The sequence below is a fragment of the Syngnathus acus genome, chromosome 10 (genome assembly GCF_901709675.1).
Source record: "Syngnathus acus chromosome 10, fSynAcu1.2, whole genome shotgun sequence".
Taxonomy (NCBI): Eukaryota; Metazoa; Chordata; class Actinopteri; order Syngnathiformes; family Syngnathidae; genus Syngnathus; species Syngnathus acus.
In genome coordinates, this window is record NC_051095.1 from 22,560,773 (window position 1) to 22,577,059 (window position 16,287).

Here is a 16,287-nt window from a genome sequence, read left to right on the forward strand (position 1 = left end):
AGACTGGGGTGGTGGTTCCCCTCTTTAAGAAGGGGGACCGGAGGGTGTGTTCCAATTACAGGGGAATCACACTCCTCAGCCTCCCTGGTAAGGTCTATTCAGGGGTGCTGGAGAGGAGGGTCCGTCGGGAGGTCGAACCTCGGATTCAGGAGGAGCAGTGTGGCCTTCGTCCTGGCCGTGGAACAGTGGACCAGCTCTACACCCTCAGCAGGATCCCCGAGGGTGCATGGGAGTTCACCCAACCAGTCCACATGTGTTTTGTGGACTTGGAGAAGGTGTTCGACCGTGTCCCTCAGGAGGTTCTGTGGAGGGTGCTTCGGGAGTACGGGGTGCCGAGCCAACTGATAAGGGCGGTTCGTTCCCTGTATCACCGATGCCAGAGTTTGGTCCGCATTTCCGGCAGTAAGTCCGATTCGTTCCCAGTGAGGGTTGGACTCTGCCAAGGCTGCCCTTTGTCACCGATTCTGTTCATAATTTTTATGGACAGAATTTCTAGGCGCAGCCGAGGCGTTGAGGGGGGTCCGGTTTGGGGACCTCAGCATCGCGTCTCTGCTTTTTGCAGATGATGTGGTGCTGTTGGCTTCTTCAGGCCCTGATCTCTAGCTCTCACTGGAGCGGTTCGCAGCCGAGTGTGAAGCGGTCGGGATGAGGGTAAGCACCTCCAAATCCGAGTCCATGGTCCTCGATCGGAAAAGGGTGGAATGCCCTCTCCGTATCGGGGATGAGATCCTGCCCCAAGTGGAGGAGTTTAAGTATCTTGGGGTCTTGTTCACGAGTGAGGGGAGGATGGAGCGCGAGATCGACAGGCGGATCGGTGCAGCGTCGGCAGTAATGCGGACTCTGTACCGGTCCGTCGTGGTAAAGAGAGAGCTGAGCCAAAAGGCAAAACTCTCAAGTTACCGGTCGATTTACGCTGCTACCCTCACCTATGGTCACGAGCTATGGGTCGTGACCGAAAGAACGAGATCCCGGATACAAGCGGCCGAAATGAGTTTTCTCCGCAGGATGTCCGGGCTCTCTCAGCTGGCCTGGGAACGCCTTGGGATCCCCCGGGATGAGCTGGATAAAGTGGCTGGGGAGAGGGAAGTCTGGGAGTCCCTCCTGAAGCTGCTGCCCCCGCGACCCGACCCCGGATAAGCGGAAGAAAATGGATGGATGGACAAAAACCTTGCCCGGGGCTTTATGAATAAATCATTCAAAGCAGCACTATTAAACTTGTCGGTTCACGGTGAAGCTTGGTCATTTTCAGCACCTACCGGGAAAAAAATATATAAATATTTGTGCACAGCCAAACAGGAGCATGGCTAAGTCTTGTGATCAGTGTGCTGTGCTGAGTACTGATCCTGACCACAGGAGATATACAGACCCTTGACATCACCTTAAAACCGACAAGCACGCAGACATCCAGCATGCGTGTGTATGTCCATTGACCTCACTTCTTGCAAAACATACGAGAAGTCCTTGAACCGTGTGTAGTACTTTATGAAGGTACACACACATAAATGAGCAGGCGTGTGTGTGTGTGTGTTTGCGAAAGCAGGCTGTCAGTGCTGTTCTTACATGCCATTCATCACAAGCTACTAATTCTGTTAGACCATTGTCAAGGCGTTCGTACCCCGCGTTGTTCTCTGAAAACTCATTCAGACGCTAATGCACCAACCTTTCCAGCACACATATACACATGCTGACTCACCCTTAGTACAACCCCCCACAGACACACTCAGGTAGAAACCCTAAGGGCAGAATGTTGGTTCCATCAATCCAACATTAGTGTGGCTTGAATTTGATAGCCACGTAGCACAATTTGATGGCCAGGTAGCACACTGAACTGTGTTACCAGTGAACAGATGGGTGGGTATAGGCTGAGGTTTATTTCAGCTGAGTTTAACAAAAATCTTTTCAGCACACCGAAACACTGCAAGTCTTAGTTTGCCAGAAAGTAAGCACTGATGGGAAATCAGGTAACTAAGCATGCTAAGATGGAAGAGGGGTTAGACAGAAAGGCCAGACTAAATTTAGCGCCACCTTTTCATTCTCTAATTATGAGATTAATATATCCCGTCACACACGTCAAAATGCTGGCCTATGATTTATTATCTTTTTGAGCAGATGGAAAGATTGAGCCAGAAAGGGAAGACAGAGAGAAATATTGTCTGAAGGCAGCTAATCAGCATGCGCGGTGTGATTAGGCCGGCCCAGCCCAAAGCGTATGTAGCCATAACGGGTGTCTTTGTTTGTAAACCCAGCTAGCAATAAACCAAGATTTATTAGTGTTAAGCAACTGGGTGGCATTGTGTGGCAGCTGGCACGCTGACATTAGACCATCCAATTTAAAATTTCAAGGTAGTGTTTGATGGGTAGATTACAGAAGTGCAGTTATGTTGCATCTCCACATAATCCAATTCACACAATCGAGGGAGGCTGTAAGGATTGGGGAGTGGTATAGAGCGTATAGAGAAATGATATTGTCACGGTAAAATAAGAAATGACAGGAAGACCTGCAGCAGCACCGTATTTATTTATTTGAAACACATTTGCTGCAATCGCCAAACAAAAGCCACTGATAATTAAAAGCTTAGTATCTGACTGTTTGCTTTTCTAATTAGAGGACAGGGATTGCACAGCTTAATCAGCTGTATTATGTTAAAAAAAAGACCACTGGAAACACTGGCAATAATTGTCTAACTTCACAGTGGATGAATAGAGCAAAGCATTTAATTATGTCTAGTAACAACATCAGCCACCCACCCCAACATCTCTCTATCTACAATCATTTATTGAGTATGCATGTGCGTGCATGCGTGCACGTGTGTGTGTGTACAGCAAAACCTAAATGACTGAATGTATTTTCTGGCCACTTGCATATTATTCACTATGTTTGCACTTTGTCATGGGTTGACTATTGTATCTGTATTTATACCATGGTTATGAATACTACGATAGTGTTTTTTTCACCAGGTTTTTATACTTGTCGAGGGAACATCTGCCTAGGGACAACAGATGGAAATTAGCCTAAGGCTACAATCTGGTTTGTGCACGTCTGTATTTGGCATATGACGTTCATTACCTTTATCTGTTCCTTCAAATAAATAAATGTAATACAATTGAATTGAACACTCCACATTACCACATTACCCTCCCAATAAATCGCCCATCAAATTTGTTTTTTCATATTTACATTACCACATTACCCTACCAATAAATCGCCCATCAAAATCATTTTTTTAATTGTACTCATGCATTATATTATATTATATTCGGTGGTTGTTACTTTTTCTGTCAGTACCTTCAACTCTTGACCATAGTATGGGGCTGGAACTGATCGCTGCATTCAGTTCGTTCAGATGGTACATCAATAACAACTTTTTATTTTTTTATTTTAAAGGTGTGAAACTATAAACAAATACACCCATAAAACTGCTCAGATAAAAATTGGACCAATCCAATTTTACAAAAATGGTTGTTTTGTGAAAGTCAGGTTGTTATTATTAAGACAGCATTTTTAAGGTAGATTTAGATGGAACATTGTCACGCATTAAATTGAAAGCTTTGTTCATCCTTCAGCTGCATACAGGTGATAGTGGGACTTTTACATAATAATTGCAGGTATATTTATCTTGTATGGCTTTTTGCCCCTTGATATACTAAGACGTATGCACAGCCCTCCCTGTTCAAATGCCATAAAATAATTCTCGAACTTTTTTCCCCATTAATTTGGCCTAAAACCTTTAGAACTTAATTAGAAAGCAAACAGCTTTTTGGGACTGGAAGTAGAATCTAATGAGTGAAACAGTGTAGTTGCACAAGTGTGCACACCCTCTTACATCTACATTCAGAATCAATAAAACTCACATGAGCTCAAGTGCCAGCAATTAAATCTAAACAAACTAATTCCCGCCACCTTGTCAAATGGCCTAGGTCATGCTGAAGAAAAATAGCCCCAGATTATGATGTTACTACTACCATGTTGTATTGTAGGCATGGTGTTCTTTTTGGTGATGAGCATTGTTGTGTTTGCGACACCTTTCGGAATTATATACAAAAGGTTCGACCTTGGTTTCAATGGACTACAATTAGATAGTAGCTGGAAAAGAAACGTGTCATTTAAAATGAATGGTGTTGGCAGATTAGCCATACAGAATCAGGTACTTGTGTGAAACCCTTGTAATTGCACCGAACTCAACCCTTGGAATAGCACCGAGCTCAGTGGATAACCGCCAGAGGAAGAAAGACGAGGAGGACTGGCAGCTCTGTTGACACTACTCACTGCAACTACTACTGTTGTTGCGTGCAGGGGGGCTCTTTATTAAACACGCCCACTTAATTAACACAGGCGTCTTCACTTAGACGATCAATCAACATTTTCTTTCAGACCAAGAAATAATGAATATGATTAATCAAAACATAAAATAGAAACAATATATAATTGAGAGCATAATTCAAAGAAAGGGAAAAAAATAAACTGATTTCAACATGAGTGAACACAGTATTTTTGTTTGGTAAGTTTTTGGGGGCATACATATATTGATTTATCTAATACCCAGTATATTCCATAACTTCTGCATTCAGTCATTTTGCTGGAAAATCTTACCCTGCTGGCAGAAAGCAATGCTGAACTTGAATTACAGTCCAATTCGGTCTTTTGTTTTATGAAAGAGAAATATGGATGGACGGTACACAAGCACAAAGCAGTGGACTGTGGAGCACAGCTGTAAAATCTACCCTGGGCGTCAGGTGTAAATCAATGTCAAAGCTGGGCCTTATTTCATCTAATGCGTGTTTTAATCATTTCTCCTCCTGATCAATGCTGTTTGAATGAGGCCATCATGCGCAACGGTGGAAATTTACAAGCTCCCCTTTCTCTCGCTTGTGTTTCCAGACGGACATTTTATGAGGCAGTGCAGAGTACGACGGTAAATCTCTTGCTCCACTTTGGCAAAATGAAATCTCCTGATGCTGCTCTTCACACCCGTATTTGTTTGTCTCACTATGATGCTTCCACAAATTGAACGTCTATCAGCTCTGCCAAGTCAACGTTCTACTCGCTTTATTTTAATCGTGTCTGGGAGTTGCTATAAAAGTGAAGTGTCTCGATCCAATACTTGACAGTAAAGTGGAACGAAGGAAACTTTGGAATCTTTGACCTGCATTTAGGCAACTCAATTAAAAACCTTTACGTGCTTGCCCATGATTGAAGTAAGGAAATTCAACACTCCAAACATCATGTTCTTATTAGCAATATTAATATTGCTTATAATAATAATAATAATTAACATTACCACAACTACTAGTACTTATTAAATTTATAATTATAGCAATTATAATCATAATTAATAAAATCACTAAAAACTGAACTAAGAAATTTCATTGTCCCACGTGTTTCATGTTTCGCCCCTTTGTGAGGAATAGCAAAAACGTTTTGGATAAATAAAGAGTACAAAAAACTAATAGTGTTTACCGTTATTTTAGTTTTATGTAGCACAGTGCCTTTTCCTAATTTTACTCAGCCGACATTTCAAAATCAAGCTTGATACATGACAAGATTGAAATGTTTAGTATTTAATTTTGCATTTCGAGATACTTTCATAATATTCATCGTGCATAGTGTGCATAGTGTGCATAGTGAACACAGTAGTTTTTGGTTCAAATTTAAAATACTACACTAAACCTTTTCAGCTTTTCAGGTCACAGATCACCTTCAATTTAAGTTGTAAATACGTATGTCAGCAGTGCCGATACAAGGTGCAAAGTTTAATCAAAATTGAATGTACTGCCAATTTACAACTTAATTGTCTTCATTTTTATTTGGACATACCTTAAAGAACTTTAGCTCAAATGCGCTAATGATGCTTATAAAAGTGCAACTGTTTGCTGGTTCGGTATGCGATTTACACATGATTAGTTATTACTGCAACTGCTATCGATGACTAGTCGACTGGCAAAATAATAGTTTGTAGCAGCCCCAGGTGTAAGTTGCCATTGCATAGCCCACATGGATTGGATTAGTGCTCAGCATTTAGCTATATGTTATTCATGTAACATGCATAAAATGTGCCAGGCAATGCAGAAAATGAAACCTGAATGAGATATGTGTTTGCGAATGTGTACGTGTGGATTTGTGGGCGTGTGTGTAGGGTGGTGGGGCACCCCAGGTAAAACTGTTTCGACCTGCCACTGCTTAACAGTATTTGAAGGCCTGACAAGGCTCAGCATGTGTACTTGTCAAATGTTGAATATTTAATAAAATAAACCCCGCACAGTGTCACGATGAAAAGCCAGTTTGAACAATGGAGACATCATTTCTACAGCTTCTATATCTACTTGCCGAAAGAACCTGCTCACCATTTCTTAGATTGTTTGGAGAGGATTGAGCTGTATGATTTTTGGTTTCAGAAAGACATAAAGACCGTCTTCCCATATTAAAGGTATTCTAACAATACTATTTCTGACTGTTTGCATGTGTGGGAGACATTAACTGTATGAAGAATAAAACCTGTCTCGATAACAAATTAAAGAGTGTGATCCAGAAGACAGAAATGAGATATCAGTCAAGTGTCGGTCGGGCTCCTTTGCCAGTCTCAACACAATTAACACCAACATACTGTATATCTACTGTGAAAAGGAAGAAATAAATTAAATGGTTTTGAGAACATTGGGCAGGATTTATATAGGAAGTGATTCATAGTGTACGATGTAGAAATGGGTAACTGTGTTTTTTTGTGCGTGTGTGTTTGCATAATGCAATATTGGCTGTTTGAGACTGTCAGTGCTCGACACAAATGCCAAATTTGTTGACTTTGTTATCTACAGTCGAGTGTTCTGCAAAAGACTGGCAAAAGTACAAACACAAATAGTTATTTACCTAATAATTGTCATTATTTCTATTTTGGTACCCGAGAGCTACAGTAGTGCACAGTTGCACCAATGCACATTCAGCCGCACGAAGAAACCCGCCTTGAGGGACAACCTAGACCTTTAAACTGACACCTGTCAGTCATGCCAGCATGCCGAACTGACGGTAGCTGGTGCGACACACAGCGTGAGACAAAAGAAGACAGAGGAAGTAGCTTGAAAGATGAAAAAGGAAGGTGGGGAGGGGATGAAGAGGAGAAGAGGAAGCAAGACTTTGGAAGCTTATTAGAGATGCTGAGAGATGAGAGAAGTGCAGTTTGGCATTTTGGCATATCACCATCGTTTTGATTTGTTAGCATGTGTTGATGATGTTTCTCTGTCTGCCTCAGTCAATATCTATTATTAGATTGTCAGATCATCCCCCTGCGATTTTGACACTCTTGTAGCTCCTGCTTCACACATACCCACACGTACCTGTAGCCAGGGAAAAAGAAACACACAAAACACACAAATAGTCATTGTTTAGGCCTGCGGGAGTTGAATCGTACTTCTGAGCGCTTTGAGGTGCCATCAGTGTCAGATGTTATGTTTGGACCAAGATGCAGGAGCAGAGGTGGGGTGTTTCTCATTTCTCAAAGCGACTAAGTAGTTTAGGAAGTGGCTTTATCAGACAGACTCATGCACATACCGCTCACTTTTATCTGGCTTCCTCTCTGCCTCTGATCTCTTCAATACTCAGACCCAAAGCTGGGAGCTACTGGACCTGCGTAGCATAAACGTTTAAAAATCTAAGCTTTTTTTTTTTTTCCAATCAGACACCCACGTGCATTTTTATCAACACTCATTTGCCTAGCGAAATTGTGTTTAAGGAATAATTCAGCATTTTACATGTTCCCTAACCAATTGCCATTAGAATGACGTGAATTGACATTTTGCTATTTTCCCCTCTGGCTTAATGTCACTGTGATTTCCTGAATAAAAAAACTGTCTTTAGAACACAAAGAACACTCAGAAAAAAGGCAAGGCACCATTATGCATTAGAGCACAACATAATTTGCTAAATAGGATAGTAACAATAATTTAAATGATAAGACTAACCATTTGAAATGTTATAGTCAGGGTATCAGTAAACCATGAACCATTTGATTCCTAATTACAATGCAACAATTGCCAACACAGTTGTGCATTAGGTTCGAGATTGCATCTCACTGCAATGTGACATTACCGACATCTAAAGGGGTCACCGTCCTCAAAGAGACAGACGGACTAAACTATGTAGTATTGAATTTTTTTTTTCTGACTCCAAGTTGTCGAGAGTCAGTTACTACACAGTTACTGTTACTATTAATTTGCCAAATAAAAAAAAACGCAGCGGCTGCTCTGTTTTCAGCTACGTTGTGGCTTGACTGCGCAGAAGAGATTGTGAGCACATACAACATGTATGTACTTCTCCTTTTTCCCTTTTTTCAATTTACCAGAATTTTTTTTATGTTTGATTATCGAGCAATGAATATTGATTGAGTACTATTTAGTACATCTGTATCAGAATGCATCTAAGAATCAATTATTAATTAAATAGATCAAGAATTTATTTATTTTCCCTCATCCCTACTTACGAGAAAAAACAGATTTCAGCACAACAAAAACACACTCCCATTATAAGGCTAGCAGATGATAGCTACAATTTAGTGCAATTTTAAAATTTTAATTTTAAAAAGCCTCAAATGGCTTACTGAAGGAGACTGTGGGTGTCTGCAGCAGATATTGTGGTTGTGAGATTAGTTTGGTAATTAACCACAAACCAATTATCAGACATTGGGATGAGAGGTGCTTCTCAGGTAAGGTGTTTCACAGTGTGTTTAATGGATCTTGAGCAGTTTGATCAGTTGACAAAAGTCTCAGATTTCGAAGCCCAACAGTCAGACGGAAGTTTAAGCACATCTGTTCAGGCGGCTGATGAAAATGTAATTAATTAGGTTGGTGTTTGTTTCTTCAATCCACTTTTCATTAACCTCTATTGACACATCTGAGAATCTCACGTGGCGGTTTATGACTACTTCAGGATTAACAAGGAAATTGGATCCTTGTAATAAACAAAGTTGTTGTAGGACAGCGATTCCCCTCTGGGAACCTTTCAAACATGCACTGCTGAGAGAAAAAAAACACTTCAAAACGCTCATGTTTAGTTCTCTTCGAAAAATACAAAATTATATTTTGGCTCACTAACATGATTGGTGAGTTCTCAGCAAATCTGAACGTGAAGAAGAAGCGTAATGCAACAAAAATAGACTCAACCAATAAATCCAACCTACGTACATTTATATCATACAGAGGCTGTACTTGATAAAAGGCAACATAAAGATTTAAAAAAACCTCAGCGACTGTGCACACATTTTCCCCATTTCGCCAAATTCAATCCAGCAAATATCACCCCCACACTTACACTGCTTTACATCAAAACCTGCAAATGCCAACTAACCCGTAGCCTGATATCACATTTGAGATTGTGACAGTGCAAGACATGTTTGTTGTCGTGTGACGGATCAGAGCTTGAAAGGTAGAGCTGGAATGTTTGAATAGGTATTATAACATGTTTCAGTATGTCACTCACTAGATACCCACGGTTCATGGGGTATTGCTAAATCACACCATGTAGCAACATGATGCCTTGTGTGTAGGAAAAAAACAGGTTTTGTTGCAGAGCTGGCAGACCTGTGAAATTCAATTAGATTATAGCAGAAGCTTGATAAAAGAAAAAAAAAATATATATATATTCACTGCAATATTTTGCACAGCAGTGTGCAAACTGTTGAGGCCACATCCAAGCATAGTTGCCTATTATGCCACGGCAGTCATGTTTGATAACGTTTATCAAAATATTCCACTTGCAGTATTAAACAAAAAAAGGGTTATAGATTTTGACAAAGTATTGTAGGGGGTAGTGCATATGTTAAGAATGAAATGTTTTAGTTTGGTAAGGATCTGGATAAATGTGCATTAACAGAAATGGATTTATTCTTATTTACATAATATGGCATCAATGAAACAGTCCAAAGAGCCTTACCCACGTTCCAATTTGTTTTCCCTTTGTTCATAGTTAATACGGTCAGTGAAGAAATACTAGATTAGCAAATCCAATCGGTCCCGACAAGTTTGCAAAGTACAGTAGTTAAAGGATAAATTGTGTGATGCAGTGCAGTTCAACATCATACGAACCAATAATAAACAAGTTAAAGCAATAAATATAGGATTGTTATCATTGTCATCGTAGAATTGTTGGTCAAGTACTGCTACTAAATTACATTGGAGTGTCTTCGCTGAACCTTATCAAGCGTTTAAGTGTAGTTTGTTTTGTTCTGTTCGTGTCAATCTACTGGGACAGCTATTTAAAAGGTTTGGTATAATTAATTTAAGTATTATTTAAGTGTTCTCAGATCAGGTTCTTCATACATATGACTGTCTGCATGTTATTTTGACAACCCATCGAGGAGCCCTACCAGATTCGTCTTCAGACTTGTTGTCATTCTCAGAGTCGGTGAGGGTCAGAGCAGAGTTCTCGTGGCTGGACACTCCGGAGCTGCGACGGGACTTCACCCTTCCTCCTCCAGTCCAAAGTTGGATGGCTCTGTCTGGGGACAGGGGGCCATCTGGATCAGAGTCTGCGTCGGAGCCAGCGCTGAGGGAATAGCCCCTTTGGAGCAGGCCCAGTTCAGGACAGTAGGGGACAGCGGCGGGATGAGGAGCGGGAGTTTGATCGCACACTCCCAGTTCAGCCAGGTTAAAGTTCCCCCCTACGAGTGAGATGCAGCAGTTACACAGGTGAAGTGACGGAATGAGGTGGGTAACCGCAGTAAACATGGTAAATGGAGCCATTTACACAAGTGCTTACACAAACAAAAAGGCCAACCGGCATACAAATCTACAATCACGCAGAGAGGCAAACTAATTTCTAAAACTATGGAGGAGGTGGCTGAGAATTGCTATTGTTGATGCACTCAGGAGAGGAAAGATGACACAGCATGAATGAGCCACACACTACAAAGCGCTGCTGGAAGGAAGACTGTACGTGCTGATCTGCAGCCTTGTTGTGAACTCCTTAAAAAGTGTTGGTCCTTCACTTTATGTCTTCTCATTTGCACTTAAAAGATGTTCATCAAAGTGTCGTACTAAGGAAGCGGCAATGCAGCCTTCTGGTCAAAACACCTCACCTTGAAATTCCTGCATGCAGGATCCAAAGATTAACTGAACAAAGGACAGTCTGCAGACATACCAGTGTTGCCTAATACTGTCCCCACGTCACCCGCCACCAGTTTAAGACAAACTGACTTGTCTCGCCTAAAATAATTATATAAAATTATCCAAATTAAAGCACATCAAAGGAGATCAATAGCAAAGTAGGGGAGCCCAATTAAATGCGGGCTGAAGAAAAAGCAATTAAGGGAAAGGCATTCTCATACAGTTTATCCTTTATAGTAATTAAAAGAGTATTGTGGATGCAATCTCTCACGATCAGCTGTTGGGTTAGCGGAATCAGAGGGGAAAAACAGTTGCGTTTCACTTCATTAGCAGTTTGTGAGGAAGTCAAAAGAGAAGCAGGATGAGACTGGCGACGAGGAGGCGTCATGGTGCTGGCATACTATACGAATGAGCGTGCTGAGAATCACACAGCTGCATGACTTGGTCAACTGTGACTCATCACGAGCAATCAGAAAGTGAAGAATTAAAGTGATGAAATTCATCTGCTTGAGCTCCTCATCTGCTCTTTAAAAGCTGAAGAAGCGAGCAAACACATGGAGAGGGAGGGCCTCTTGAGAAACTTGGAGTGGTAAAGAAAAAACTTAATTCTAAACAGCCACGGAAAATAGCTAGCGAGAGCTTGCCAAGCTTCTAAACAACTGCATCGAACCAAACAATACGACACAAGAGTGAATACTACCAGTAGTCTTCTTCTTCGGTTGTCTTCCTCCCACTTAATAAAAAAACAAAAAGACAATAAACTATTTATGTACCACAAATGCGTAGCTCTAAAATCAATTTCTACAACAATTCTAATCTCTAAGCACAAGCTCTACGTCCTTGTTGTTGTTACCATACCTGAGATGAAGTATCGAAGGATGGGAGAAAATTCCAGGAGGCCTAAGAAAGTAAAGCAAATGAAGAAGCCGGCATAAGGAATGTAACGTTCTACCTCCAAAAAGCGTTCTTCAAAAAATATATACTTTTCAAAAACCTAGCTATAGAGAAAGTAACTAAATGAAAAAATATATATTTTCCCTCTATCTTATGCTGTGAATTTTGCAACACATATCAACCGCTACATCACACAGGCTGTCAATCCACACAATTAACACCCCACAAAATGTGATTACATGTGAAAAAAAAGCATTCTTCAAAAAATACTTACTTTTCAAAAACCTAGCTATAGAGAGAGTAGCTAAATGAAAAAAAAATACATGTTCCCTCTATTTTATGCTGTGAATTTTGCTACACATATCAACCGCTGCATCACACAGGCTGTCAATCCACACAATTAACATCCCACAAAATGTGATTACATATGAAACATCCAATCACTTTGTAATCCCATGGGTGGTGGGCCTAGTCCCGTCCTCAAGTAATGTACATGAAGTCAAAGAAAGATGGATTGGTGCAAGAGTCTACAGCAGACATGAAAATCTATCTCAGTTAGAACATAACCAGAAACCCCATAACATGTTTGTTACCTGATATTATGACAAATGTGGAGGGGCAATGTTGTGTAACATTTTAATCAGATCAATGTCCTTCTCATTCACACCACATTGCAATTGTATACGTATAGTGTAGTATATTGTTCTGCAGTCATGGGCCCGAATAGCAGGTACACCTGTACAAAAAAGAACCAAAGAAACTGTTTGAGAGGTATTTTTCATTATGTTTGTCGCGCTCCTGGCTTTGTCTGCATTGGGAATTTAACACCAATTCACATTACGATAAATTACTGTTAGGCTACTACACGACACGAACGCAGTTTTGAATACAGACAATGCCTTTGCATTTTCTTGTATTAGTGATTTGGGTAAGAACATTGATGGTGGGACGAAAACTGTGGAAATTCATGAAATTGGATTTCATAAATGTCATGTTTGCTTTTTCATGCCTTTTGACACAAGGAATTAGGGTTGTTGTGTGACTGAAGCCGCAGAGGGCCTCCATAAAGTAATCATTTGGGGTTCATGCTTCACACATCATACCTCAGAAAAATAAGTTACACATGCGGCTGGATGCATTAGTTTTGATACTCCGCAGTAGTTTGCAGTCATCCATTACACTAAATGTACTTCCCCTGATAAAAGTCATTATGGATGTGTGTGGTTGCAAATGTGTGTAATTTAGTGCATCTGTGTGCTTGTGTACACGTGTAATTGTTTGTGAGTAGGCACTCTTGTGGGATGGTACTGCCTGTCATTAAAAAATAATTTGTGCTTGTTAGCAGTTTGACAGGCAGTCTGTCTGCAGTAACTTTACACTCTTGGTTGTCTTCTCACTCCACACCGTTGAATTCTTCAATAAACGGTGGTCCTCAATGATTGCAATTATGTTGCTTTTCTTGAGATCCAATCATTTACACAGTGCCCGCCAACAGCCAACAAAGCATTTTGAGCTTTGGTGATTTACAACTCATTTTGATTTTGGTTCTTGATTTGCACACTTGCACAGAAGTGATTTGCTCTATGATAGCAGATAAAAATCAGAAAGTGAGTGGTATTGGTCTTAGAAGGTGCCTCAACAACTAAGACTTAGACTTAGACAGAACTTTTAAGCCGAGAATAGCTGAAATTACCGTAATTTTCGGACTATAAATCGCGTTTTTTTTCATAGTTTGGGTGGGGGGGCGACTTATACAGAGGAGCAACTTATATGTGAATTTTTTCACAAATTTTCAAAATTAAAAAAAAAAAAAAAAGTGAAACCGCGATAAACGAACCGCGATGTAGCAAGGGATTACTGTAATTTGAATTTCAAGTGACGTCAGAGCGCGGCGGTTGTTTACATAAAGGACAAAGATTCGCTCACGGGATGACGAAGATGACGAAGGGCTACCGGCATCATTAGCGGCTTTGTTTCTAAGTGACACGGAGGATGAAGAGTTTGAAGGTTTAATGATTTGGAGTGACACAGAAGGTTTGAAAAACTATTATGGCTTTTACGCACGCCCGATCCTACTCTACGGAGCTCTCTTTCACCTCCGTGGATGGAAGTCGGGGGCCGGCGCTCGGCTGGGTGGCTGTCCGGGGACGGTGGATGGGGCTCGGACATGGCTTTTACGCACGCCCGGTCCTACTCTAGAGAGCTCTCTTTCACCTCCGTGGATGGAAGTCGGGGGCCGGCGCTCGGCCGGGTAGCTGTCCGGGGACGGTGGATGGGGCTCGGACATGGCTTTTACGCACGCCGGTCCTATTTTATGGAGCTCTCTTCCACCTCCGTGGCTGGAAGTGCCACCTCCGGGGATGGAATTCCACGCTGGCACACGCCTGGAAGTCAACGCCGGTGCTTGGGGCCGTGTGACGGTGAATTATATATGTTTTAGTTATTTGATATATTTTATTTCGTGTAGCAACTTGTATATGTTTTTATCGTTACGGTTCAGTAGTTGTTGGCTCGTTGAACTCTTGTTAAATAAAGAGCCGTTTACCAAACCCACGTCTTTCCTTGTACTTTGTTAACGCTACAATATACTTATATACTAGATCTGTGGAATAACAACGAGGCTGACGTCAGCGGCGCGCAGCCGGCCGGCATTGTTAACATAAAGGACGATCGAGGGATTTAATGAATTGGAGTGACACAGATGGTTTTATAAACGTGTTATTTATGTAATAGTTATTTGAATCACTCTGAATGTTACGTTAGGCCCATTCTCAGCTCTTCGTTTGTGTTTATGTCACGTTAGCATACCTATCGTTAAGCCTGTTGTTGCTCGTTTATGTCTGTTCTTGGTGTTGGATTTTGTCGAATACATTTCCCCCAAAATGCGACTTATACTCCAGAGCGACTTATATATGATTTTTTTCACGTTATTGTGCATTTTATGGCTAATGCGACCTATATTCCGGAGCGACTTTTAGTCAGAAAAATACGGTACGCCTTTTCACCGGTAGTTACCTTTTCTGAGAAATTGCCTGTTCGGGAGGTTAACATTACCCCTTTCACCTGTAGCCAATTGGCGCATTTTACCAACAGTTAACATCTTTTATGAAAATCAACTTTTCTTCACGGTTGTAGATAGTGCACACGTGCGGAATTGCTGACTAAAATATTGTTGAGGCAGAGAAGAAAAGGCAGAAAAACTTAATTGGTAGTACGAAGACAACTTTCACGCATCAAATATTTTTTTAAACAAAATTGAATATACACTAGGGATGCAACGATACAAAAGCCCCACAATGAACTATTGTCTTATTGTAAAAAAAATGGAGAAAAATGTCATAGTGTGAAAAATTAAGTGCCGGGAAAGTTAAGGATAAAAATTTGGCAACTGAACACAAAATACATAATACAAAATTTTATGATGAGTTCAATTTTGACTTCTCGTGATCACAAAGAATTATTGTAATCAAAGAAAAACAAATAATGTGCCGCACAGAATGTCCCCTCACAGTTAGGAGGGTGCGGGTTCGGTTCCACCTCCGGCCCTCTCTGTGTGGAGTTTGCATGTTCTCCCCATGTCCGCGTGGGTTTTCTCCAGGCAATTGTCCCTAGGTGTGAGTGCGGACGGTTGTTCGTCTCTGTGTGCCCTGCGATTGGCTGGCAACCAGTTCAGGGTGTCCCCCGCCTCCTGCCCGATGACGGCTATGATAGGCTCCAGCACGCCCGCGACCCCCGTGGGGACAAAGCGGTACAGAAAATGGATGGATGTAAGATATTACGGTATTTTCAATACCATCATATTTCTAATATTTACTGATCAAATTAGTCGTTTCTCTCCCACTGTGTCTTCTCTAACTTGTACTGTCAGTACCGAAAGGAAAGTGGTTTAAACGAAAACTGTTTTTTTAGTTGCCTTTTTCTGTAAGCCGTCCAGATTTGGATATTTTTCATTGTTTGGAGTAATATTTACCATGCATGTTAAAAGGTCATTACCTTATGAGCTGACTCCCACTAGGAGTGTTTATTCATGATGATACCATTTACAGGTTAATCGATAAATAACGTCATTCAAATGCAAAAAGTAAACAATTATTTCAGTTTAAGCTTGTCTGAAACACAGCATAATTATTTAGGTGAAGATGAGGTGCCTGTATTTGTTCTAAAACAGGACAGATGCAATCTAATGCGCCTGCTTCTAATGCCATTGACCCTTCGCTTGCATGTTGAGATTGTTCGTTTGCACTCTTGATGGATTCAGTCACTCGCACACTCATTAAAGACTGCAGATAGCACTCACACATGCAC

The 16,287-nt window shown here is 41.0% G+C and overlaps 1 protein-coding gene across 7 annotated transcripts in view; it reads right to left on the reverse strand.

The window, feature by feature from the left end:
- Nucleotides 1-16,287, reverse strand: part of tenm2 (teneurin transmembrane protein 2) — a 216,853-nt gene that overhangs the window by 138,426 nt on the left and 62,140 nt on the right. For 4 of the 7 annotated variants that reach the window (XM_037262351.1, XM_037262354.1, XM_037262349.1 and 1 more), the window contains exons 3-4: nucleotides 11,947-11,988; nucleotides 10,350-10,643 (exon numbers count right to left, since the gene is read on the reverse strand). In XM_037262351.1, coding sequence (XP_037118246.1) covers nucleotides 10,350-10,643; nucleotides 11,947-11,988 — 336 coding nt within the window. The remainder of the gene's footprint in view (nucleotides 1-10,349; nucleotides 10,644-11,946; nucleotides 11,989-16,287) is intronic. The other 3 variants (XM_037262353.1, XM_037262352.1, XM_037262350.1) reach the window with 1 other exon arrangement.